At 56.5% G+C, this 23,982-nt stretch overlaps 12 protein-coding genes across 12 annotated transcripts; 8 read left to right on the top strand and 4 right to left on the bottom strand.

The window, feature by feature from the left end:
• Positions 1 to 38: 38 nt before the first annotated feature.
• On the top strand, positions 39 to 890 carry CHGG_06941 (uncharacterized protein; the record flags this gene model as incomplete). The annotated part of the gene is made up of 1 exon (XM_001224596.1): positions 39 to 890. The coding sequence occupies one exon, from the start codon at positions 39 to 41 to the stop codon at positions 888 to 890; it is 852 nt and encodes a 283-aa protein (XP_001224597.1).
• A 1,266-nt stretch (positions 891 to 2,156) lies between these two features.
• CHGG_06940 (uncharacterized protein) lies at positions 2,157 to 2,855 on the top strand (the record flags this gene model as incomplete). The annotated part of the gene is made up of 1 exon (XM_001224595.1): positions 2,157 to 2,855. The coding sequence occupies one exon, from the start codon at positions 2,157 to 2,159 to the stop codon at positions 2,853 to 2,855; it is 699 nt and encodes a 232-aa protein (XP_001224596.1).
• Positions 2,856 to 3,378: 523 nt separating this feature from the next.
• CHGG_06939 (uncharacterized protein) lies at positions 3,379 to 3,912 on the top strand (the record flags this gene model as incomplete). Its single annotated transcript, XM_001224594.1, has 1 exon — positions 3,379 to 3,912. One exon carries the CDS (start codon positions 3,379 to 3,381, stop codon positions 3,910 to 3,912), a length of 534 nt encoding a protein of 177 aa, XP_001224595.1.
• Positions 3,913 to 4,574: 662 nt separating this feature from the next.
• CHGG_06938 (uncharacterized protein) lies at positions 4,575 to 5,775 on the top strand (the record flags this gene model as incomplete). The annotated part of the gene is made up of 3 exons (XM_001224593.1): positions 4,575 to 4,800; positions 5,194 to 5,511; positions 5,717 to 5,775. The coding sequence occupies 3 exons, from the start codon at positions 4,575 to 4,577 to the stop codon at positions 5,773 to 5,775; spliced, it is 603 nt and encodes a 200-aa protein (XP_001224594.1).
• Positions 5,776 to 7,415: 1,640 nt separating this feature from the next.
• CHGG_06937 (uncharacterized protein) lies at positions 7,416 to 8,232 on the bottom strand (the record flags this gene model as incomplete). The annotated part of the gene is made up of 4 exons (XM_001224592.1): positions 7,416 to 7,466; positions 7,619 to 7,713; positions 7,788 to 7,959; positions 8,023 to 8,232. The coding sequence occupies 4 exons, from the start codon at positions 8,230 to 8,232 to the stop codon at positions 7,416 to 7,418; spliced, it is 528 nt and encodes a 175-aa protein (XP_001224593.1).
• Positions 8,233 to 9,777: 1,545 nt separating this feature from the next.
• CHGG_06936 (uncharacterized protein) lies at positions 9,778 to 10,280 on the top strand (the record flags this gene model as incomplete). The annotated part of the gene is made up of 2 exons (XM_001224591.1): positions 9,778 to 10,195; positions 10,258 to 10,280. The coding sequence occupies 2 exons, from the start codon at positions 9,778 to 9,780 to the stop codon at positions 10,278 to 10,280; spliced, it is 441 nt and encodes a 146-aa protein (XP_001224592.1).
• Positions 10,281 to 11,287: 1,007 nt separating this feature from the next.
• Positions 11,288 to 13,113, bottom strand: CHGG_06935 (uncharacterized protein; the record flags this gene model as incomplete). The annotated part of the gene is made up of 2 exons (XM_001224590.1): positions 11,288 to 12,765; positions 12,990 to 13,113. 2 exons carry the CDS (start codon positions 13,111 to 13,113, stop codon positions 11,288 to 11,290), a joined length of 1,602 nt encoding a protein of 533 aa, XP_001224591.1.
• Positions 13,114 to 14,560: 1,447 nt separating this feature from the next.
• CHGG_06934 (uncharacterized protein) lies at positions 14,561 to 15,635 on the top strand (the record flags this gene model as incomplete). Its single annotated transcript, XM_001224589.1, has 3 exons — positions 14,561 to 14,803; positions 14,867 to 15,172; positions 15,318 to 15,635. 3 exons carry the CDS (start codon positions 14,561 to 14,563, stop codon positions 15,633 to 15,635), a joined length of 867 nt encoding a protein of 288 aa, XP_001224590.1.
• Positions 15,636 to 17,041: 1,406 nt separating this feature from the next.
• CHGG_06933 (uncharacterized protein) lies at positions 17,042 to 18,130 on the bottom strand (the record flags this gene model as incomplete). Its single annotated transcript, XM_001224588.1, has 1 exon — positions 17,042 to 18,130. The coding sequence occupies one exon, from the start codon at positions 18,128 to 18,130 to the stop codon at positions 17,042 to 17,044; it is 1,089 nt and encodes a 362-aa protein (XP_001224589.1).
• Positions 18,131 to 18,807: 677 nt separating this feature from the next.
• Positions 18,808 to 19,731, top strand: CHGG_06932 (uncharacterized protein; the record flags this gene model as incomplete). The annotated part of the gene is made up of 1 exon (XM_001224587.1): positions 18,808 to 19,731. One exon carries the CDS (start codon positions 18,808 to 18,810, stop codon positions 19,729 to 19,731), a length of 924 nt encoding a protein of 307 aa, XP_001224588.1.
• A 478-nt stretch (positions 19,732 to 20,209) lies between these two features.
• Positions 20,210 to 22,697, top strand: CHGG_06931 (uncharacterized protein; the record flags this gene model as incomplete). Its single annotated transcript, XM_001224586.1, has 6 exons — positions 20,210 to 20,279; positions 20,509 to 20,587; positions 20,687 to 21,965; positions 22,051 to 22,205; positions 22,260 to 22,293; positions 22,650 to 22,697. 6 exons carry the CDS (start codon positions 20,210 to 20,212, stop codon positions 22,695 to 22,697), a joined length of 1,665 nt encoding a protein of 554 aa, XP_001224587.1.
• Positions 22,698 to 23,066: 369 nt separating this feature from the next.
• CHGG_06930 (uncharacterized protein) lies at positions 23,067 to 23,695 on the bottom strand (the record flags this gene model as incomplete). Its single annotated transcript, XM_001224585.1, has 2 exons — positions 23,067 to 23,562; positions 23,616 to 23,695. 2 exons carry the CDS (start codon positions 23,693 to 23,695, stop codon positions 23,067 to 23,069), a joined length of 576 nt encoding a protein of 191 aa, XP_001224586.1.
• Positions 23,696 to 23,982: the final 287 nt, after the last annotated feature.

Raw genomic sequence — 23,982 nt, 5'->3', positions numbered from 1 at the left:
TAGGGTAGTGATCACGCCCCCCACGCCCCCCTCCCAGAATGCGCGTCCTGCCACTCCTTCATCTACCACGCACTCCGACGGGCCCAAGACACTCCCCACAGCGCGCCCTCTTCCAATACAGCATCACCACCTCACGCACCTCGCTCCTCGAGACCGACTACAACATCCACAAGAGCAACTCGACCTACTTCGCGGACCTGGACGTCAGCCGCTCGCACCTGGTGACCCACCTCCTCGGGCCGGGGCTCCCCATCATCGCGGCCAACGCGAAAAACAAGCTCGTGCGCGACAAGCAAGGCGTCCTGGTCAAGGGCAGCCTGGGGGTGGGGCTGGGGGCGGTGTTCTGCAGCTTCCGCAAGGAGATCGCGCCGCTGCAGGGCTACGAGATGTGGAGCCGGGTGCTGGCGTGGGACCGCAAGTGGCTGTATGTGGTGACGCACTTTGTGGTCAAGGGCAAGGTGCGCCCGAACGGGGGGTGGAACGGGAAGGGCAAGAGGACGGCCAGGCAAGGGGGTGGTGCCAACGGGCAGCAGCAGCTGCCGGACGATTTTGCCAAGTACGTGATTGCGACGGCCGTCAGCAAGTACGTGTTCAAGCTCGGGCGGTTTACGGTGCACCCCGCGCTGGTGATTGAGGCGGCCAAGATGCTGCCCGAGAGGCCTGGGGAGGGGTGGACGGGGGGTGAGACGGGCACGGGCACGCCCGAGGATTTGGGGGATTTGGAGGAGCTGGAAAATGCGGGGGCGGAGAGCGAGTGGGATTGGAAGAGGATAGAGGCGGAGCGGAGGAAAGGGCTGCGGTATGCCGATCACTTTGCGGCTTTGGACGGGACAAATTCGTTGTTTGATGGCGGTGAGGATGGCGCGATTGGGAACTTTCCGCTGGGGTGAGGTCGAAGGAGCTCCATGGAGTCAGTGGATAATAGGGGGATAGACAGGATAGATGCAGAATACCTAATCACTGTACATGATTTTGGACTGGTTCTGGCCACGGCCGTCATCCGGTAAGGTCTCGCTCCGAACCGGCCTGGGATAATACTTGTCGTTATGTCACTGTTTAAGGTCACTGTAGAAAACCGCTAATTTCCAATCAACTAATACACTATACGCCAACAATTTACATGTCAGCTTCCAACGTTGGGGAGTGATCAAGGCTGCGATGTTGTCGACCGCTTTGCGGCGTTTGGTCTCGTTCTTGAGGCTAAACCACGGCGTCGCCCAGAGCTCCACACAGTCCGTCATATCCAATCTCGCCACCCTCGGAAGCGGGCCAAAAGCGCCCACAGGTGCCCGGGGCCGTCTCCGTGGGGGTGGGCCAGCTCTGTTCGGGTACGTGGCTTCCATGGTATTTGGGGGCCTTTCAGCAGCGCTCGGATCTGTTCCTGTCTGTGAGCCTGTTTTACCTTGTTCGATTCGATCCGGAGAGCGGGCAGTATGTGGTTTGACCCTGTCCCCTTGCTACGCACTACGAGGCGTGCGGCGTGAAGTTCGGCGGTCGACTATTCGTCGCCGGGCGGGATCTCCTTCCATTTGTTGATGTCTTTCGAGTTGGCTTCTGCTCTACGGCGAGCCTCGAAGGCGGAAATGTCGGTGATTGTCTCAAAATAAGAAATGTTTGTTGTTGCTGGTCCGGCATTCCCTTCCTTATACAGATGCCAAGCCTCGAATTCTGAAGTCCGATTTGTGGGAGTCAGCACCGGAGCTGTCGATGGGCCTCCTGCCGAGATCGCCGCTCGCTAGCAGCGAATAAGTGGAAGACACAGCTGGCATTACAGTCACCTCCCAAGACACCTCCAAGACACCAAGATACCTCCAGGACAACTCAAACAGAAACCAAGACATTTCACCCCATAGGTTTCACTCCCACCGCATTCACCGCCATGTCCAGTCTTGGGTGCGTGAGAAGGGGAGCCCAACAGCTCATCCCTTCCAAAAGAAAAAATGGAAATGAATACAAAAATCAACATGATTGCAATGCAAATTGGAACAAGCCACTGCACTCCAACACCCCAAACCCTTGAATCTATTTCAACCCCATCTCCATCCCCTGTGTCCCCCCCAATAAGTTTAACCACCTACCTACCTACCTTACCTACGAACTCAACCCTCACCCCATCCGCCCCAACCGTCAGACGTGTTCAGACTTCAACCACCAAAATGATCCTCCAACCAGCCACCACCCCCGAAGCCGACCAGCAACTAGCCCTCTTCCAAGCCATCCCCTGGTGCGCGGCCCACCTCTCCGGCTACCCCCACACACTCGCCATCGGCCCCTCCCTCACCCAGCGCCGCTCCCGCTTCCCCGGCGACGTCTACTTCTCGCACACCCTCAACGCCCCCGGCGCCCTCATCGCCCTCCTCAACTTCTACCCCCCCCCACCCCTGCCCCTCTACCACCACCACCACCACCGCCGACCCCAACAACCCCCTCGGCCCCGAACCCCTCATCACCCGCGTCCGCGCGTTCGCCGCGCTAGGCCCCATGCTCAACGGCTGGGACGGGGTGTGCCACGGCGGGGTGGTGAGCACGCTGATGGACGAGACGATGGCGCAGGTGTTTGTGGCGAACCAGCGGCACGGGTTGTTGGCGGACGTCCCGGTGATGACGGTGTATCTGAATACGCGGTTTTTGAAGGCGGCGAGGACGGGGACGGTGCAGGAACCGGGGGTGGTGATGGTTACGGCAAGGGTGGTCAGGAGGGAAGGGAGGAAGTTTTGGACGGAGGCGGATGTCCAGGATGGGGAGGGGGTGGTGCTGGCGAGGGCCGAGGCGTTGTTTGTGGTGGCGAGGGCGATGTTGTAAGGGGAGAGAGGGGGGTGGGGGTTGTATGCATCATGGGGGGTCATAGGTCATAGAATGGAGTTCGAGGGGGGTGGGAAAGATCATCAAAGATGGCTTGGCTTGGGCTTTGGAGTTTGGGCAGTTTCATTGTTTACCTGGTTTCGTTATTTACTATGCTAGGTTTCGGGGCCATTGGCTGGTGGGTATTACAATATCTCACAAACATAAACCAATACTCTCCGTTGCTGCCCAGCCGGAGGGTCAACACCGAGTACAACCCATCTCCATCGTCAATGTCACGTCGATTTCATGCACCCCAGAAACCAGGATGCGCGCGAAACAAAGCGGCCACGGCAGACGGGGAATTAGCCTAAAGCAGCAACCTCGCCTGAATTTCCACGAATCCAGGTTCGGTCGGTCGTTTGGATTGTCTATGTGGTATTAATGCCGCCGCCGTATCCATAATTCCCCAAGTATGCTTAGGTGGTAGTTCGCAGACTATAAAGAGGCCAGAGTATAGCCACTTTATACAGAAGCAGGGAGTCTACACCACCACCTTTCTCCTCATCACAACCACCCCCAGGGCCCACCGCCGCCATGCGCGTCCTCCTCACCCTCCTCTGGGCCTTCGCCGCCCTCACCAGCGCAACCCTAACCTTCACGCTCCAACGCGCCGGCAACCCCACCAGCGACCAAAACGACGCCTACCAGCGCATCCAATCAGCCATGTCGGCCGCCGTCGCCCGCTACAACCGACTCGCCCCGCGCGCCAACAAGGCCCTCACAGCCCAATATGTCCCCTCGGTCGCGACCGCCGACGGCAACTTCAACGGCAACATCCGGTTCGGGTCCAACCGCGCGTACATGAACGAGCGCACGGCCCTGCACGAGATCTCGCATACCCTGGGCATCGGCCAGACGCGCGCGTTTGATGAGAGGTGCGCAGCGAATAACTGGCCGGGGGCCACGAGGCTGCTGCAGTCGTGGGATGGGCAGGGGGCGAAGATCAATTGTGGCGGGGGGCATATTTGGCCGTATGGGTTGAATTATGATAATGAGTGGAGTGAGACGAATGCGGAGAGGCATTGTTTGTTGATTGATGCTATGTTGGCGGATGGGTTGGCGGGTTGAGAGGGGAAAGGGGGGGTTGTTTTTGTTGTTGTTGTTGTTGTTGTTGTTGTTGTTGGTGGTGGTGGATGGGGGAGTCAGGGGTAAGGGTGCAGGGAGAGAGATCGGAGACTACCTTACCTACGATGAATGTTTACACAGTCGGGAATCCTACAGATTGCGAATTGAGGTATTGACATGGCCGTCTTCCTACATAAGTTCATATCCGCACCCGAATTAAAGCCTATGTCCTCCATGTTTGCTTGTCCTGATTGAGAGAACGAGGAAAGGCTTGGGGCGGTTCAGCGTCTCTTCCTTCACCAAGCCGGCTAGCTTTGCCCCCTCCACTTGTCCTCCTTTCGGTTTAGCCTGGCATTATTTACATTATTTACTTGCGACAAGGCTGCGCCTTTTCAGGTCGGTGGCTTGTTATCCCAAATATGTCAGGGTAGGTTGTTACACAGCATGAGTTGGGGTGCATGATTTGTTGTGCGAGTTTGCGCCAGTCAGATAATAGCACATCGCGCCAGGGCTGAAAAAAAAAACAAGGTTCCCCGCGTCGTGAGACTGATCAGGCTCGCTGCCGTGATTCTGGGCATCGTAGCGGCGACTCTGACAGGGCCTCTCGAGGGACATGCATCAATTCATCAACGGGAGCGGCAACTTGGAGCTACGATTCATACACCATGAGCGGCGGCCCGGGAGGTGGCGTACCGGCGTGCGCCGTAGAGGGTCCTGGTCGCTGGGAGAATGCCTTCGTGGAGCCGAAGGCGAACAGCACGTTCCACGCTGGCGACGCGGTAGCCATGGACTGGTTTGCCGGGAAGGTGCCTTTCTCAGACGGGAACCAGCCTGCCATAGCCGTTACAGTGGTGCTACAGGGGACGTCTGGGGCCCCGAGCGTGACGATCCGTATGTCTTCCCCCCTTCTTTCCTACCTCTCCGCCCCGCTGCCTAGCCTCTAGCCACGGTAGGTACTTTATGCTGATACCTCCGCAGTTGACTCTCGCGTCTCTGTGGACAAGTTTCGCAAGGTCGACGAATCGCCATACTGGACCAGCCTTGACGTATGTGGCTATACCCACATGATGTGGACTTGGCCTGTCCCTGTCGATTTCAAGGGCACCGACGGCGCCTGATACTGGCTCTCGGCGACCAACGTGACCTTGGATGACAACCTTGCCAACGGAACCGTCATGGCGACCAGCGGCATGTTCGCCGTCTTGCCGCCGAACTTGACGATGACAACGACGACGATGACGGCGGCGACGACGGCGACCTCTTCAGCTATCCCCAGCTCTACAGACAGCCTACCTCCGGCCCCACCCTCAAGCAGATCTGGCTTGTCTGCGGGCGCAAAAGCGGGCATCGGCGTCGGCGTGGTGCTTGCAGCGGCGCTGCTCGCGCTGTTAGGTTGGTTCCTGTGGCGCCGAAGACATGCAGCCCAGACTTCGGGCGTCGAGCGGTTCGAAAAGGCAGAGCTAGCCGCCGACGGCGAAATCCCGCCCAAGGAGGCAGGGGGAACTAAGATCATTGAAATGGATGCCGAGAACGCGCAGAGAGGACAAGTACCACAGCAACTCGACCCGGCCGAGTTACACGGTGATCCTGTTCATCCTACAGGTATGCACGAGGATACGACGGTGTTGTAGGAGGTTGCCGAGAGTCAGGATGGAACCGGGCAAGGGATCGGTCTTGAACGGCCTTAGGGGGTGAGAGGACAGTGGGGTCTGTGGGAGGGAGGAAAGTGGGGGCGAGGGGTGGGTGAGGTGATGGTTAGTATATTGAGCCAAGCTGTGTATATTATAATTATACTCGGCATGTATAGAAATTCTTTCTCCAATGCCGACTGGAGTTCAAACAGAGAGAGGAATTGGCGACGCTTGACTCCCTCGCTTCAGGTGATCCTGATTTCCGGGGTTTCGTTACCGTTTTAAGAACCTCCGTTTGTAAGTTCCGGGTTAGCTTTAGGATCACCGGTATGTGACAAAGCGGTGCCGTTGTACTGATTTCTTGGGGCGGTTAAGCGGGCCTGGTCCAATGCTTGCAACCGCTCTCCTTGAGATATAGTGGCAGCGTTGTTGGGACTCGCATATGCCTTAACGTTTGTCGAGCAGGGTTACCCATATCTAGACAAGTAGCTTCACACTGTGGGAGTGGATAAGAAGCACCAGACTGGACACATTCGAAAGCAAGCAGACCTGGCGGACGCAAGACATAAAAAGCTACACACGAGTTACTCCATAATTATTCTTATTCCTAGCCCTAACCGCACACCAGGACGTGCACTTCGACCCGCGCCGGGATATTCACTCCTTTTGGACCAACATTGGAAAAGGAGAGACCGCGGAGAGTCGCAATGCTATTATATAGGCAGTTGAATTATGCTCCCCATCCGACACTGGATGCTCCTCTCTCCATCTTTACTTAGTCACGGGGTCACTAGAGTCACGTCTCGAGATATAATTTCGGAGAGGTTTGGGAATGCTGAACACGGGTAGGCAGCTCTGTACAGTGCCCCGTGTTTTTCAATGGGCCTCAAACATAGGTCTTAAAAGTTTTTGTAGTACCTAGCACTTGGCCCCCAGTGCCCATGTTAAGTAATGCACAGCGTATGCACACCTCGCCAGCCCCCGAGGCTGTTGCTTCCTGCCTACCTAGGTACCTAGCGAGGCAAGTATTCATATCAGATACAGCCGAATCTTTACAAGGCACAGGGAAGGCGGTGAACTGTTCCCTGGGACAGCTTGCCCGATGGAACAGATGAGGCATGGCGAGCTGGTATAGTGTTCGCCTCCTGTGTTGTTCTGACGGCCGGCGCATGTAGAGTCTCGACTAGGACGACGTAGCCGACTGTAGGTAAATCCTCAGCCTCACGCCTAGGTCATAACTGTCGTTGGCTAGATCCTTGTCGCCTTTTTCGTTAACTATCCTATCCGCCAGGTCTCCTGCTGCTCTGTATTAGTGGCCGAGGTGAAGTGGTAGGCCCAGGTCATCTACAGTATGAAGGTTGGTTGCATGTCTTTGCGTGCCTTTGATCAGCGACTTGAAAATCCGCGTAGGGTAAGAAAATATCAAAGATGAATGGGCGGCCCAAGAAACATGAGTTGCTGCATGGAACGTTTCGAGCGCATCCACTCATACTGCCAAACAAAGCTCGAATGCGTTCTAACTACTGGTCTTGACAACAGATTTTCCTTTCACTTTCACACATCAGATATCATCGCCTTCACTTATTGTCTAAAGCCATTTGTCGGAAGCCTAACTCTCATAATATGCCTCACATTTGTCCATAATGGGACCTAGAATACCTGGGGGGTGGCTGTGTTTGGCGGTGGGGAATTGGTTATGCCGCGGCATCGCCCAACGTCGGGTTGAAGGTATGTGCACCTCGTCTCAACGCCCCGTTCGCCAGGAGCACGGGGGGCGCATGGGGCATCATGGATTGCCAGGAAGCGAAGATAGCTCAGAATTGGCCCCCCTACACCCCTTTACATCACTGATTGTAATACATGATGAACTACTGTTTACAGGACCGTCGATAGGCCGCGTATCGTAACAGCGGAATCTCGTAACACCTCATCATTATATAAACAGGCAGTCAGATTGATCAGTCTTGACTACGTCGGTAAGGTTGGTACCAAGCAGGCCCGCCCGCTCAATCCAGGCCTGTCCGGCTGAGTTAACGGTCTACTCACATGCCCGGAACAACTAGGGTAGGGTGACTTACATCGATCAGCTTCTCCTCGGGATGTTGCTGACGGCTCAGAATGAAGAGCGTGGTAAAGTTGTTGGACTGAACCAAGGCGAACTCAACGCTGTAGTCTATTTTCGATAGTCACTCAGTATCTCCGTGACCTCTCTGTCAGGTGGGGGCAAAAGGAGGTATCGGAACGCACCCTGCACGATGTAGTTGGGCCCAGGGCAGTCCGGTGGCCCTCCGCGGGGGAACTGGACGCGGAAAACACCGGCCGGTCCGTACTCGGGATCGGCAGGAGTTGCAGTTCCGAGGATACTGACGGGCTTGTTCCCAGCTTGGCACGTGTTGTTCACCTGGACGGTGCCGTTGTCCTAGATAACGAGTCAGATAGCCCATAGGCTAACCAAACTGATGAGGTTAGATTCCCAACTCACGTTCAGCTCATACTCGGCAAAAATGCACTTGCAGTCTGCAGTGAATGGGGCGATAGTGCCGGCGACCTGATACCAGCGCCCAAGATACGAGTCAAGTTCGAAGCCGGGATCACCCTGGGGGTAAAAACATTGGCTATCCCACAGTGATGGAATGGCCTTCTTCGCTGCCGTGGTGGCAACTAGAAGGGAAACGACGGAGAATGGGCGCATGTTGGTTGATGATGTATTAGCGGAGATATAAGAGAAGGCCAACTTGTTACTTGATGAGGTAGACGATTGATGGGATGAGTACATGTAGGTAACGATGAACAAGTTGAAACAGAAACATCGCACTAGTTTTGAAGGGCCCGGGGAACTACGATGGCTCTCAAAGCTTGCCAGATACCTTGGTGATGAGTGCCAATGCTTGGCGCAGACAGTATTCCTACATGTAGGCAGTGTATGACGTTCCTACGGCGACGTCACAGAGCGGTGATAACATTGCTCCATTCCAAGGAACAGATTGCTAACCTCCTACCAAAGCCGGCAGATCATCACACTTCAGGGGCTAATGCAGAGTCAACTCCTAATCCTTTCTCGGCGTTGTCCCGCTGCCCAATCAACCACGCGCGGGAACCGATCCGTTGACAGCGGAGCCGAATTCAGGATCGGTGCCATCCGATTGGAACTTTGAGTCTCGACCTGTGTTGACTGGCCAGACCGCTGAGCAGGTATACCGCCTAGGGAATGATTTCGATCCCGCTGCCAGGGACCTTTCTGCATGGTCGTAAGAAACACCATAGTCCCCCCGTAAACGTCGAGCCTTGTTTGAACCACGACCCAAGTGTCATTGAGTTTTATCGAGTGCGAGTGCATGCGGTGCAACGTCTTTGTCTCATCTATCAATCAAGACCCCGCGGAGTGTAGGTCTCGCACCTCATTGTTGCGAGACCTCTTTGTAGCTCCCTGAACTACATCCTGCCAATAAAGCCTGCCCGTACCTGGAATAGGGCTCAAACTGTAACCATTCGTTCTTTTGTATCCCTTCGGTCCTACTTAATAAACCGGTTAGACGCCCTGAACGATTGTAAATAGGTACCTAGGGTTCCTCGCCAGCCCAGTTAGCGTAGCGTATAGCACAGTGACAGAAGTCAAAAACGTAAACTACGTTAATCACGTAGCTAACGGTATATCAAGGTCGCCACCCAATCATGAACCAGACCACGCGTTTGTGGGATGGGGTGGATGAACTGATTAATGGATTGTGGACCTTCAGACGATCACGCCAGCCTCTTGACACCCAGCTAGAGGGGAAAGTGCTCAAGGCCACGTAGGAGCATGAAGGACATTACTTCGCCGTCTGGGAAGTTCTGCGTGCTGAGCCCGAGCCATGGTGGTACGAGTGGAGCGGGAACGAGAACGACGACTTTTTTCGCTCGCATGAGGGGGCACCCAGGGTTATAATTGACAGATAGTACGAGGACCCTACGTATTCGACCTCGAATGATACACCATTGCCTATGATATAGGATTTCGTTACCGCCATGCGGCCGGTCATTTCTCCGCTGATCTACCACAAAAAACACCGTCGTTGAGAGTGCACCATTATAGTCCAACTCCAAGGGCGCACTCTCAATCAGGTATTATGGGATGTGCTGAAGCCATTCCCCAGTAACGGCAAGTGGACTATCGACTCTGCGTCTCCTTGAGCAATATGCTGAACTAACACGGGTCTGCACCCAAGTTGCTGACCAGGTGGTAGACGCCGTCGTAGAGATGTCCAAGAAGACGGTACACAGAGTCTTCACCATGGATAAAAAGGATTCTCGTCAAACATTCCTATTTGGTTTCGGAATGGGAATGGACCCTTGCATCATCGTACTGGACAAGGAAGGCAACTTCGTCGGTTTTGGCTTCCTTGGTTATGTTGACTTTGCAACCGATGCGTGGTATGAGTATACCATTCAGAAGAGCGAAGGAAGGGCGTTGACCCTCTTAAGACAAATACGCCAGACGCTATCGGGAGACGATGATCCAGAGCAGCGGATGGTTCCACGGCGTTTGTGGGCGAAGATATTGACGGCGAAGTTGGCCTCCAAAGAGTTCCCAAGGCTGGAGCCGCCCTATATCCTTCCATCGTTTCGGAGCTTGGAGCCCCCCCAGCAACATAACCCCGTCGGGCCTAGTCCGAAACGTGAGTCTCGACTCTCCCGAGGCTTCGCAAAGCTAGACGCACACTGGCCTGGGTGTCTTCAGCTGGGGAGAGGGCACGGCCCTGAATCAAAAAAGGCGACATGATAACTTAGATCACACAGGAAAAACGAATATTGGCGGATGCATCAGTTCGAAATGGGCAGGTAGTCGATACTGGCATATAGTCCGTTGAACTAAGGGACCTAAGATACCTACCTAGGTTTTTAGCGGAATCGAACTACAGAACTAGGTACCTCATATTAATCTTCATTGGGACAACTTCGAGAAGAGTAAATAAACCCAAATACACCCTTGTTTTATAGAGATAACGTCATTGTGCCTTACCATCCATCATGTACTAACACGATCCCACCAGCTACCTAGGTACCCGCCTACACCGTTAAGCAAATTGGAGCCACTATGGCACAAACGATGAACTGTCTCACTGGTAAATTCCTTGGTCTAATCTCTACCATCTAGCAAGTAACTAAATAACGCAGCCAATCTGAGTACGAAGGTCTACTGTATTGGTGCATAGAAAACGATCATGTCAAGTCAACCTAACTCCATATCCGTGTTCCCACATCCCCCCCCCCCAAACCCAAGACAGCGCCGTAAATGGCAAAACAAGTACGACTGTAATACGAGGAAAGTCCATGACGCTCAACTGGCAGACTCCACTCACTTCCCACGCTCCCCAGCATCCATCCATCCATCCATCCCCTCATCAATCCTCATCCACCTCGATCCTAAACGCCCTCAACACCTCCTCCCCCACCTCAATCGCGTCCTTCCTACTCACCCGACTACACACCAAAAAATGCGCGACATACGTCCTCGCCCCGTCCGTATACAGCGCGACCCGCTCCCCGGGGGACACAATAATCCACCGCCACCACAATCCGCTCCGCCAGATCCGGCCGCCGCCTCTTCAGCTCCTCACACAGGGGCAGCCCCGACGCAGCCGCCCAGCGCATGCGCCCGGCCTTGGGCGCGGGGACATACACCCAGGGCGACCAGTACTGCGCACCCCTGGTTCTGCCCTCACCCACGTGGTGTCAAACGCCGGCTGTCAGCGCAGGCGTCGTGTCGCCTACGCGGCCAGCATGTGCGCAAAGAAGTCGACGCCGTACGTGTGGCGCGACGGCACGCTGACGCGGTAGCCCGGCGGGCGCGCATTGATCTCGATCAGCTTGCAGGCGACCTTATCGCCCGTGTCTGCGCCGCCGCCGTCCTTGCGCGCGAGGTCGACCACGCCGCCGCCGACGTCGCGGTACTCGCAGGCGGAGTGGACGACGCGGGCCTCGACGTGGAAGACGCCGGTGCGGAAGCCGGCGCGCACGAGCAGGTCGCGGAGGGTGTCGCGGACGACGGCCTGCTCGCGCTCGGGTAGGGCGCTGGGCAGGGTCAGGGCCTCCGGGCTGAAGGTGTCCTGCACGCTGGCGTCGCGCCGGTCGGCCTGGCAGGGGGGCTCGTCGGCCACCTCCCAGAAGAGGATCTCGCCGTCGAGGAGGACAAAGTTGGCGTCGATTTCGGGGCCGTCGAAGAAGGGCTCGATGACGGCCGCGCTGCCGTGGCGGGAGGTGGCTTTTTGGACGGCGAGGGCCAGGTCGGCGGGGGTGGAGACTTTGCTGACGCATTCGGAGGACCAGCCTTTGGTGGGCTTGACGATGAGCGGGTAGATGGGGGTGAAGGCGGCGTTGCCGTTGGCGGGGGCGGTTAGGAGGGTGTTCAGCTCCTCGACGCTGGTTACCCGCGCGGTGTGGCCTGGTGCGTCTTGCAGGAGGCGAGAGCGGTACTTGTCAACCGAGGTTTCGAAGGCGGAAACGGGGTTCGTGGAGAGGCCGAGGGCGTCGGCGACGCGGGCAGCTGTGACGAAAAAATTGTCAGACACGGTGAAGACGCCGTGAATCGGGAGCGGATAGCGCTTGATGGAGGCGATAATGCGGTCGGCGACCCCTGCGTCTTCGGTCATGTCAGTCGCAATGAAGCCCTCGCGGTGCAAGCGGTTGTCGTCGGTATCGGGCTGTAGCCAGTGGCCTTCGTCATCGATGATGACAAGGTCGAGGTTTAGGGCGCGGGCTGCGCGGTAGATGGGCCCGCCGGCGGTGAGGTTGGGTCGGCCTCTTATCAGAGCGAGCCGCTTGCGAGGGATAGGGTGCGGGGTGAGCCAGGGGGCATTGTTGAGACGATCCCGCAGCTCGTGGGTGAGTCCGAGAAGGTAGTGCTGGAGGTTGAGGATGGAGACCGAGGCTTCCAGGTCACCCCATTGGATGACGGCCGCTGCCTGCTCGATGAGATTGGCCAATCCGTCCTCCGAGTTGACGGACGACGAGGACAACCTGCATGCCGTGTACTTCTTGGGCGCAGCTACGCATTCTTGAATCTTGGAGATGGAGAAGGGAAAATCTTGGAGACGGAGTCGCAAAAAGTCGGAGCGGGCGACATAGCCGTCTGCCGTCGGGGAGAATGGCTGTGAAAACCGAGACTCCGGCATGGGTCCAATTGGATGGGCCGAGGCCGAGGTTTGTGAGAGCGTTTCATGAAACGAGAGGGAGGCTCCGAACGAGTCTGGTGGCCATTGGTGCCATTGACCCCGTTGGCGTTGTTGGAGCCGGTACGCGGCGGCGATTGGTTATATGAAAGCCGCAGTGAGCTGGGCAGGAGGATGATGTGAGCGATCGAGTACAATTCGCAGAGTGGAATGATCTCCCAGAAGAAGGGACGGGAGAGGCTGCTCGGTTCTATCCTACGTTAACAGATACTCTTCATGTTCGGCATAAAGTTTGACTTACCGTTAAAGGCGCTCAAAGGCGAGGGTGGAGTGTGGAGAGGCGGATAGGTCGAGTCTGTGTCCGAGTCGAAGCTACATTTCGGAGGCCAGCCGTTGACCTGGCCCGGCAGGATCCCGACAGCCATGGCGGTGGTTGTGGCTGTCTACCTCTCACTACGGTGCAGGCGTGGAAAAGAGATGGTGGGAATGGATGATGGAGGAAGCACGCGAGGAGTCGAGAAAGGCCGGATTTTGACTGAGTGGGACTCGAAATGGGAGACGGGACTCGGGGCTCGAGAGGCCTGGAACAGTGGAGAAATGGAGAAAGTGGAGAGATTAAAAGCGTGTAAAACGGCCAAAGATGCGAAATCGGGCCCGACAGAATTACAAGACAAGTTTAAAAGTAACGCCTCAAAGCCGTGTGAGGCAACCGTGTCTCGCTTTTAGAGCAGCCTGGCTCCATGGAATGCTCGGCTCACCGCTGGATGCCCGATCCCGGAAATTAGATTGCGTCAAAGAAGGCACACAAACTTCGGAACATACGACGGGAATCAGTAGCAGGGGCGGGAAGGGGCGGGAAGGGGCAGTCGGGTAGCTCTGGGCACGGCACACGCACACACCGAGATTGAGAACCTTGATGGGCTCCACACAGATCAACGAGATGATCTGATAACGGGGCCGCTTGGACCCCAGTCCACTCAGACAGGCGCCCTCCCCTGTTGGCAGTTGCGCCGCTTCACAGTTTCCAAATTCGACAATTTCACAATTTGGCGAGAACCCTGATGGCCGAGAACCTTGATGGCCCGTCCCGTCCCCCTCCGAAGTACGGCCAACAACAGAGAGGTACCTTGCCTTAGGTACCAGTTTGACTGTTTGACAGTCAACTTGCCAACTGCCAACAGCACAACAGCACTGCCAGCAGTTTGGCAAGTTGACAAGAGTGACAAGAGTGACAAGCACACCTTAACGGGTCCCCCCATGGACCCATGGAGCTGCAACCCTTAGTGAACCCACTGACTGCCCAGTCCCCATTCCGCCCTGCACCAGCCCTGCAGCGTTCCGCATCCCATCGTCGAATTGGGCAGACACTCGGGAGTCGGGCGCCGAATGTGGGCACCACAAAATGCCGCGTTCGCGTGGGATGGAACGCCAGCAAGTGTGAGTAACCAGCCCTGCCACTCAGACGGGACCCCCCCATTGCGACGGGACCCCCCCCCATTGCCCATTGCCCATTGCCCATTACCCATTACCTACCCATTGCCGTGGGATGCGCGGGCAAAGCGTGGAGGCCACAGGAAATATAGCCAGTCATCTCGGCCCTTGTTTGTCTTTTCCCACCCTTCCTTCGTTCCTTTGTTCTCTCTTTCTGCCTCCCTGACACATCAACCTGTGACGGATTGACGCCGGCGTGGCCTAGTGCAGCAGTGTTGGTTGTGTTGACCGACAGCCCCTGGATCCCAAGACCCAAACCCGTCCAACGTCGAAAACCGTTAAATACTCGATCGACTCTCCCTGGAAATCCAGGGCACCCCTTCCTCCAGGATGATGTCTCTTTTTACTTCGTGGCTGCGTTTCGGTAGCCCTACAGCAAAAATGGAACCCTGTCCCTGCGCCTCCCACGACTCCCTCGCCATCGTTGAGAAGGCCGACATCCTCCACGACCAATTAGCCGACGCCAGGACCGAAAAAGTCCAGTGGCTCGTCCGTACCATCGTTGAGACCCATTCCGATCTGCTCAAGCTCCCTCACTTCCGGCCGGGCAACGCCATCAACAAACTGCTTGGTAACCTCGTGTCGGTCTGCTCCGAGATCCACGACCGGGAAGTCGTTGACAGGGTACCCCCACCCTCAGGCCGCATTACCAGCACCACGGCCGCCACAGCTGACATGCGCACATAGGTCCTCTCCCACGCCCGCGTGCAGGCCGTTCTCCCCTCGCTCCGCCAGATCTGTGCCCAGGCCGAGTCTTGCCTCGAGCTGCACTGGGCCGAGCACATCCTCTCCACCAAGGGCACCCCCGACGAGGTTCTCGCCCGCCTCAAAACCTTCCCCTACTACGAAAACTACCAAGACCTCACCCGCCTCGAGCTCTGCTCCATTCTCTCCGCCACCAAAACCACCCCCCGCCACGTCGCCTTCATCGGCTCCGGCCCCCTCCCCCTAACCTCCCTCTGCCTCCTCCAAGCCCTCAAACAAGACGCCCTCGTGACAGCCCTCTCCGGCGGCCCCCGACCCCGACCCCAACCCCAACCCCAATACCAACCCCCCACAACAACCCGTAATCCTCAACGTCGACTACGACTCGGCCGCCATCGCCGCCTCCCTCACCCTCTCGCTCGCGCTCGGCGAGGCCGGCCGCGGCATGGAGTTCATCTGCGCCGAGGCCACCGCCGCCGACAAGGACCTGGCCGAGTTCGACGTCGTGTACCTGGCCGCGCTGGTCGGCATCACCCAGGCCGAAAAGGAGCGCATCGTGCTGCAGGTGGTCGACCGCATGCGGCCCGGGGCGCTGTTGGTGGTGCGGAGCAGTTGGGGGCTGCGGACGTGTTTGTATCCCGAGGTGGATCTGGCGACGGAGGGGTTGCTGAAGCGGTTGGAGTGCTGTGTCGTGGTGCATCCGTATGGGCAGGTGGTGAACTCGGTTATTGTGGCGAGGGTTAGGGGGTAGGGGTTGTGTGTGGGCAGAGGTGGCATGTAGGCAGTGCGGGTTACAGGCTGGGGCGGCGGTCTCATTTACTAGAGCTGGACGACGCAAAACGGGAAAAGTTGGGGCGGCATGGTTATGGGTTGGGTCATTGCTGACCGACTTTGGGTGGCTACATTGCAGTTTATTTTTTGTTCACTTGTCGTTTAATAGAACGCGTGCGCAGAGTTCAATTGAGTCGACCATTTACGACGGAAAGGTTCATCGAAACGGACGGGGCTCAAGTTTTGTGGACATTCATCTGCTCATTGTCAAAGACAGGTATCAACTATTCACGATGAGGCAACTTTTGTCATCCGCGACTTATCGAAAAGACCTGACGTGAATGCTGAGGGGAGACCGGGGATCGGTGGTTGTGCTCTTCAAAAGGACAGGAGCCGGGACACAAGCACAAGAGAATGTGAAGGGGATGGATGGGCAGAATCCATGACCGCGGCGGGATGTGGGAGGACAAACGGGACGGCCCGGAACCAACTTCACCCCCACGCCCCCGTCGTGTGGCGTCGCACCTGGAAAGCTTTCAGCTAATATCATGATAGCCTTGCTGCGGGCCGACGCCTTGGGAAACCGAGGGATGACATCAACCGCGTCCCGCCTTGTGATTGGCGAGGCCACAACCCCCGAAGGATGCCCCGTGCTCAAGTGGGAGTTGCTTTTCTACCGCAGTGGAGGTTGAAAAGTGGCACAACAGTGCCAGTGTCATTCTCCTACCGTGCCTCGGTTCTCAACGAGTGTTGCTCCTTAGTTCCTTTCCTCCTATCATGTGTGGAGTGGTTGAAAGCCAAAAGAAAACGGAACCGATCCTCATCGGGAACCCTTTGGAAATTGAATGGATGGTGGATATACCATCCATCTCTTGCAGCATTCTACTCCTATCAAAAAGCGGAATTATCTGTCAGATGAGACATATCGATATTCACAAGCAACGGCTCACAGCAAAGGAAAGTGCAGTTCGAACTACAAGGGAGAAAAGAGTGATTTTACGTTTTAACTAACTGCAAGGGGTAACATGGAGAGTAGGGACGGGACGATAAGCCGGATCCGACTCCAACCCCGCCCCATCCCGAATCCACGGATGCTCCAGCACCTCCTCGATACTCGCCCTCTCCTCCGGCCGCCACCTCAACATCTTCTCCAACAGATCTGCAAACAACCGAACATCTTCCCTCTCCATACTCCTCTTACAACTAGGATCCAACCCCCGCTCCCACAACCCCAACCACCATTCCTCCGTGTCCTCCACCTCCTCCACACCCCCCCACACCTCCCCTCACCCACAGAAACTCCTCCAGCACATCCACCACCACCAAACCCCTCCTCCCCCACCCCCCTCAACGCCCTCCTTCTTCGCCTCACCCGCTCCAGCACCTTCACCAGCGGCTCCTCAAACGCCCCCTCCGGCACCGCCCCACTGCCCCTCCACCACGTAACCGCCTCGCCCTGGCGCCTTGCCCAAGCAGGCCGTCACGCAGGAAATCACGTGCTCGCCGACGTCGCCGAACCACTTCGGTGGCGCAGACCGTGGCGTACATGCCCACCGCGAGGGCCCAGATGTTCGGCGGCGGCGGCGAGGGTGGCGGGGAAGGGGTGGTGGGGTGGGTGTCGGTGGACGTGGTGAGGAGGGGGTTGGGGGAGAGGGTGGTGGCCCAGGTTTCCGGGGGGGTGTAGCTGCTGGGGTGGAGGGTGGGTTTGAAGGGGGGAGCGGGGGTGGTGGGGGTGGTGGTGGTGGTATTGTTGTTGGGGGGGTGCTGGGTGCAGGCGTCGAGGTCGGCGAGGGCGATGAAGGGCGTGACGTACGGTCCGCGGTAGTCGTCGTCGTCGCTGTCACTCAGACGGCTGCCTGAGAAGTCGAGCGCGGCCGGGGAGACGAGGTATTTGGGTACGTTAGCGGACAGGGAGAGGTTGGCGTCCTTGTTGATAAGGTCGGCTGAGCCTTCAGAGGTATACGGATAGTCGATCACCCTGTTCATTTTCTCTTCGGTCAACTCGTGGATGGTGTCGTCAACCACAAATCGGATATTGTCGGGGTGAAGGCGGCCGTGGTAAAGCCCTTGTTTATGGAACGAGCTCACCGCCGTGGCCATCTGTCGGCAGAGATCTCCGAGGAACAAGGGCCGCTCTCCGTAATGGTAGGGTGCCAACGCTATCGAGGGCCCCACTAGGCGCTGGACGGCGCATAGATGGCGGCCGTTGGGCCCGACAACCCAGAAGTGCTCGAGTGAGGCGGTTAGATGTAAGGTTGCCTGAGCTTTCGCGCTGGCAAGATTCTCGTGGGATGATTCGGCAGCATAGATCTTGATAGCCCGCCATTCACCCGATGCCAGATCCCTACAAAGCCCCACGGTTGCTTTTGTGCTGAACCCTAGCTTGTTGGCCACTTTGAAATGCCCATTTAGGACGTCACCGATTAGGACGGGGTGGAATCCGCCAGGGCGGTAGCCGTTCGCTGGCTCGTACATAGTAAGGCCCGCACAATAGGAAGGCTTAGCGACGTGATTTCTTGTTGTTTTGGTGTGGATTTCTTAATTTTTTTTGCTTACTAGTACCGCCTGCCTAACTACAAGTATGAGGGTCGGTATTACTTGTTTGGTTTCGAGAGCAAAGTGTGAGGGTATCAGGCCGACTGGTGCGAAACATGGAATTAGAGATGTTTAAATAGATTGGATGGTCAGTTCCTCTTACCTTGGGCAGGATATATGATTTGGCTTTTTGACTTGACAACCAAGGGGGTCAAACAGGTTTGTTCTTGCAGCACCTCAACTTCTCAGGTTGAGAGTAGACATTTCATCATTGAACTGATCATATTCTTAGCCTCTGTGTCGAGGTATCTTCTGGAGAGCTAAGACTCTTCAAAGTAACGAATTAACATAACGTCTTTGTTATTCCTCGTACCCTCACTTGCTATCTTTGAGGTGTCTTGTCCTCGCACCCTTCTTGTCATTGCATTCAGGGGCTCGCCTAGAACGCCTAGAGAGTTAGGGCTCAAGCTAGATGTGACTACTCAGTTTACCCTAACCCTTGAAGTGAGAGTTCCCTTCTTGCGGTGTAAATTTTCCAGGTTGTGAGCGGGTGCTGTTGAACTCAGACTCCCAAGTCCCACTTCCACTTCAACTTCACCTTCGACTTCACCGTGACAATGACAATATTGCACAGCACACCCGCACCCACACCCACGGTTGACCCTTCAAACCCCAACATATTACGATGGGACGATATCGGGCTAATGCTGATCCACGATTTCATCACCCAAAATGACGAGGCGACCATGATTGAGGCTTTTCACGCCCAAGACCCGCTCACAGAAATCCAAGGGAACTTGAGGAAGCGCATCAGTCAGCATTTCGGCTACCATTTCGACTACACCACCTTCGGAGCATCAGACACCCGCTTCACTCCCGTCCCGGACTACATCACGAACTTCCTCCCGCACCTGCCCATCCAAAACCCCCTCCCCGACCAGTTCACCGTGCAGTACTACCCGCCCGGCAGCGGCATCCCCCCGCACGTCGACACCCATTCCATGTTCGGCGAGGCCCTGTACAGCCTGTCCTTTGGCAGCGCCGTGCCAATGCAGTTCCGCATGTCCGGCGCCAACGACGCGCGCAAGATGCGCCTCCCCAAGCGATCGGTGCAGCAGCAGCAGAAGCAGCAGCAACAACAACAACAACAAAATACCACCACCAACCCCCCCTCCCCCCCTTCCGCCACCACCACCTCCCAAGAACCACCACAACCCCAAACCCTCCCACCCTCCGACCCCTCCGACCACCACCCAACCTGGGAGATCCTGCTCCCCGCGCGATCGTTGCTGCTGATGACGGGTGCCGCGCGGTACGGCTACACGCACGCGATCCGGCCGCGCAAGACCGACGTGATCGGCGATAGTGGGGAGGCCGTGCCGAGACAGGGCCGGTACTCGATCACGATGCGCAGCGTCCGGCGCGGGGATGAGATCGGGTGCGATTGTGCGTTTCCGGGGGTTTGTGATGCGAGGGTGAGGGAGGAGATGGAGAGGGGTGGTGGTGAGAGTGGTGGTGCTGCTGCGGCGAGGCAGCCTTAGGGGGAAGAGGGGGGCGTTGTTGGGCTTGGCGGGAGCCCCTGAGTGGAAGAATGCAGCCAACCTGAGAACGCCCGCTTCTGCTTGTTTCACCGCTTTTCTGGATAGGAAGAGGGGATGGCCGCAGGACAAACGGCCAAGCGAGACAGGACAAGTGGGAAAGGAAAAAACTCCAGGACAAATGCGATGGAAAAACTCACAGGACAAATGTGATGGAAAAAACGTGGCAGGATAAGCCACGCAACACACAAGGGCAGCGGAACAGCGTAGGGCGATCTGACTGGGTGCATGTGGTTGGACAAATCCCCAAAGGGGCAGTCGGATCGATGGTTGCCCTGCCCCTGATGCCCCCCAGTGCCCTCATGTATGTTCATGTCCAAATGTCGAGGGTATTCGCCCTTAAGTTTGTCGAGTGGCATCCGGTGCCTGGTTGCAACTTATCTTGCTTTCCCGTCATCTCACCGATCATCACACCGAAACCATGTCCTATTCCTCGGGCCGTCCCCTGTCGTCTAGCTGGGCAGCCCAACACCCGAACCAATGGGACCACAGTAAGGGGCGCCATGGAGTGGTGGCTGCACAGCAGTCTCAGCACCCTTCGGGTGCAGGCCCATCTTTCCGACCCTGACCGACCCTTTACCGCTTCCGTCGAGGGAGACAGATTTGATGAACGGAGAAAACGAGCACTCGCAGAGATCGACGGCGTAGTCGCAGGCTTAACGTTTTTAGACAAGGCCGAGAAAGATCACAGCGACGACGATGTATCTTCTTGGCACAGAGGAAAAGCCATCCAGTCGAGCGGTGTCGATCCTCTGTTTAATCATCCTAATAATATCCTACACTCAACCCCCCCACATGGGTGAGTACATATACCTACCTATTGCTGATGCTGCAAATTATCCACTTCATTGGTAAGCCCGGCCGATGCTCGTTTATGCTGACGTCTTCAACATGACAGTGATGGATTACCGGCATACGCCGATCCGTCCGAGTCGCTCCATGATACACCGAAACCCAACCCCCCAACCGAAAAGATGGGGGCTGCTAGCAAGGCTTTGACAGGGGTGAGATTACTCAGGGAAACCATAGAGGCCGAGTTCCAACGCCTCAACGATGTGTCGTCCAAGTCAACTTCACCTGCAACTCGTAGGCTTCGCTGCCATTTTCGAAACTCCAAAGAGTTAGCACATGATGGGATGTTGGTATGCCGCGATCTCTCAGAGGGCCTACCTCCAGTCACTCTTGAGGAAGTCTTCGCTGTTGCCTGCGTATCCCACGCCATGTCCCAGATCCTGGTGGGCCAAAAGCGAATGGAAGAGACCCAAGTGCTGTCGGGGTTGCAACAATGGAAAGAGGGTATCGAAAACCTGCATGAACGAAGCGACTTTGACGCCTTGGCATCCGAAATGTGGCCGTCCAGCTATACCTCTTCGACTAGGCCGGAACAGTTTGCGCCCGGCCCTTACTTTATGGAGGGGATCGATTTGCCAGAAGGCCAAGACAATACATTACATCTTCCCCCTGGAGCCGCCGCGATGGGCCAGGTTTCCCAGGATGCGTTCCCCGCAGATGACACCAGGCCCCCAGCTACCGCCCTGGGAGGGAATACTCTGGAGTTATGGGCGAACTGCACCCCAGGGGCATACGGCTTCTCTCATCTCCGCCACGTCGACGGTGGATATTCCTACGTGCCCCGAAACGATATCGATCCTCGAGAACTTTCCAAATTTTGCCCCCCTGATCAACCCATCCCCGGATACAACCCTCCACCTTTCTACCACTCCCCATGGGAAGGCTGGCCTCCGGCACCAGCACATCCCTCTCCTCGCTGCCAAACACCGATGCCCTCGCTTCCTTCAACGAGCTCTCCTTCCTGTAGCCGGCGCCTTTATCGCTTCCCGGTGACCGACGAAGTTTCCGACTGCAAGGCTACCAACCTACGAAACACGATCACGTTTCTCGCTGTTGAAGTTTTTGCCAGCGATTCCGGACAGGGCTTCTACTTGTTGTCCGGTAGCGGCATGACAGCAGCACGAAGCAGGACTGGGTCGGGCGGGGCCAACGAGCGCTCCAAAGTTGAGAGGAGGCTTAGGAGGGAGTTTTTCGATCCACTGAAAAAGACCGGGGCGGACGACGACGAATTTCTAGCCTTGCTGGCTGTGGCTAAGAAATTCGTCGTGCTCGGCTTGTTCGGGACCAAAGTTGAGGTCCAAGACTACTTAGTCGCAATATCCAAGGTAAGGTGATTCTAGAATTTGCCTTCAGCTCCTTGGGAAGTGGCTAATGAAGGCCTAGGAGATCTTGACAGGCGGGAACCGACAGCCCAAGTTTATCCGCTGGATATTTGGGGAGTCTTCTGACTCGATGAAAGCGTGCGACAACAAGCCTACACACCAAAGAGGCCCTGGACAACAAAGCAAACGCCGCGAACCTCCAGAGAGACACGTGGACGAGAATGGGCCGGCGAAGAAGAAGCAGTGAGTTTTCGAAGGTCTGGGATCAGACGTCAGATGTTAACCAGATCGCCCCAGGCGCGTCTACCGCTGCGAGGAGTGTGGACACGAGGTCCGTTCGGTATCCGGGCTGTCCAAACACAAGAAAACGCATAACGCCCAGGCTGAGATTTTTCCCTGCTCAATCTGCGGACGCAATTCAAGGAGGCGGGATCTTGCACGGCAGCACTTTACTCTACAGCACCCAGAAGAAGCTGTGCCTTCATATCTAGAGGAGAGACGACGGGGTTATCGGTAGAGGGCAGGAAGGAGTTGTTTTCTTCGAAGCAACGGAACTCAGGGAAACTGGCCATTGTCATTCGACAATTTTGTCAATAGAAGATTAATTAGAGCGAGTCTTGGGGGCGTCACATCAACTGCTTTTGAAATTAGAAGGGGTGAATATAGACTGATGCAACTATACTTTAGTTTGGCTACTTCTGCGATGGTGAGAACGGTATTTCAGAGTTAGAATAGGTGCACCCTTTCTCCGCGGTTTGACTAACACCCGGATGGGCGCACTGGCCTACTCTTTGGCAAGCCGTTGAAAGTCTAGCTTGTGCACACGTTCAGGAGAAGGTCTTTGAGAGAGGTTAATATAAAGTCCGATTCTGGGCCACCACGTGAACTCAAGCGAGCATTAACACTTCTGGAACGGTCTGAGATAGAGAGACATCAAGATGGACGGACAGCTTCCTGTAATGCAAAATAAACCGTACAAATATGGAAATATACCAACGGAATAGCAATGAACACGGCGGCCGGGGAGTAAGAGAACCGGCCGGTGATGGGGCTTTTGATTTCTGCCCTTAGCGGTCTAGTAATTGGCAAGCATTCCTACGCCGCCTACCGGCTACAATTTACCCAGCGCTTAGCTGCATGGCCAACGGTTTCCACACCAGCCATAGCCGCCGCCGTCAAGGCCCCAGGCGCGTTCTTCCTGCTGTCCTCGCCCACCAGCGTGGGATCATAGCAACCCGGCATCAGAAACACGGCAGACTGGTCCTCATTGATGGCCCATTCCCCACGACCCTTTTTCCTTTCCGCCATATGCACAAACGCCCCCTGGGACCGCTTCTTCCTATCGGCCATGGTCCTCAAGAGCCAGGGATCCAGCACCTCGCCCTCTACCGTCTCATACCCATCCTTCACCAGCCCCTGCCAGTCATCCCAGCCATCCCCATCTTTCCCCTCCTTGGCCGTAGCCGCAGCCGCAGCTGCAGCCGCACGCTTGCCACGGCGACGGGGACGGCCATTAGAACCGGCACCAGCACCCGACCCCTCACCACCATCCCCCTCCAAACCAGAACCCGCTCTCGCCCCCGGGCCTGGACCGTGGTTCCTTATCGACGACAGGAAGCACCGTTGGTCAGCGTGCACCAAACACAGACGCACGAATTGTCGGCGATGCGGGTGTAGATCGCCTTCGCGCCGAGTCCGCGTCGTTGTAGGGACACTGAGCCCGAGAGAACCATGGGATCCGACACGATGCTTGGTGATGAAACCCGAGCGTGATTAATCCGCGCGGCCACTTGGTGACGAGAGAACTTACAGACATAGGTCGGAACGCGTGCTGCAAGAGGTACCATACGACCATGCGGGAATATGAGTGATGTCAGTGGGCCTGCCGTCACAATTGACCCCACGCGTCGCGCCCTATGACAGGGAAATGGCCGGCGCTTTGTTCTGGTCGGGTAACGGGCCCCCACGGAGACCTGGGTTGCCTGAGGACGCGGATCTGCTGAATCAACGTGCCATCTCA

Source organism: Chaetomium globosum, genomic scaffold (genome assembly GCF_000143365.1).
Source record: "Chaetomium globosum CBS 148.51 scaffold_5 genomic scaffold, whole genome shotgun sequence".
Lineage (NCBI taxonomy): Eukaryota > Fungi > Ascomycota > Sordariomycetes > Sordariales > Chaetomiaceae > Chaetomium > Chaetomium globosum.
Note: the sequence above shows the minus strand (reverse complement) of the source record. Positions and strands in the feature narration are given on the sequence as shown.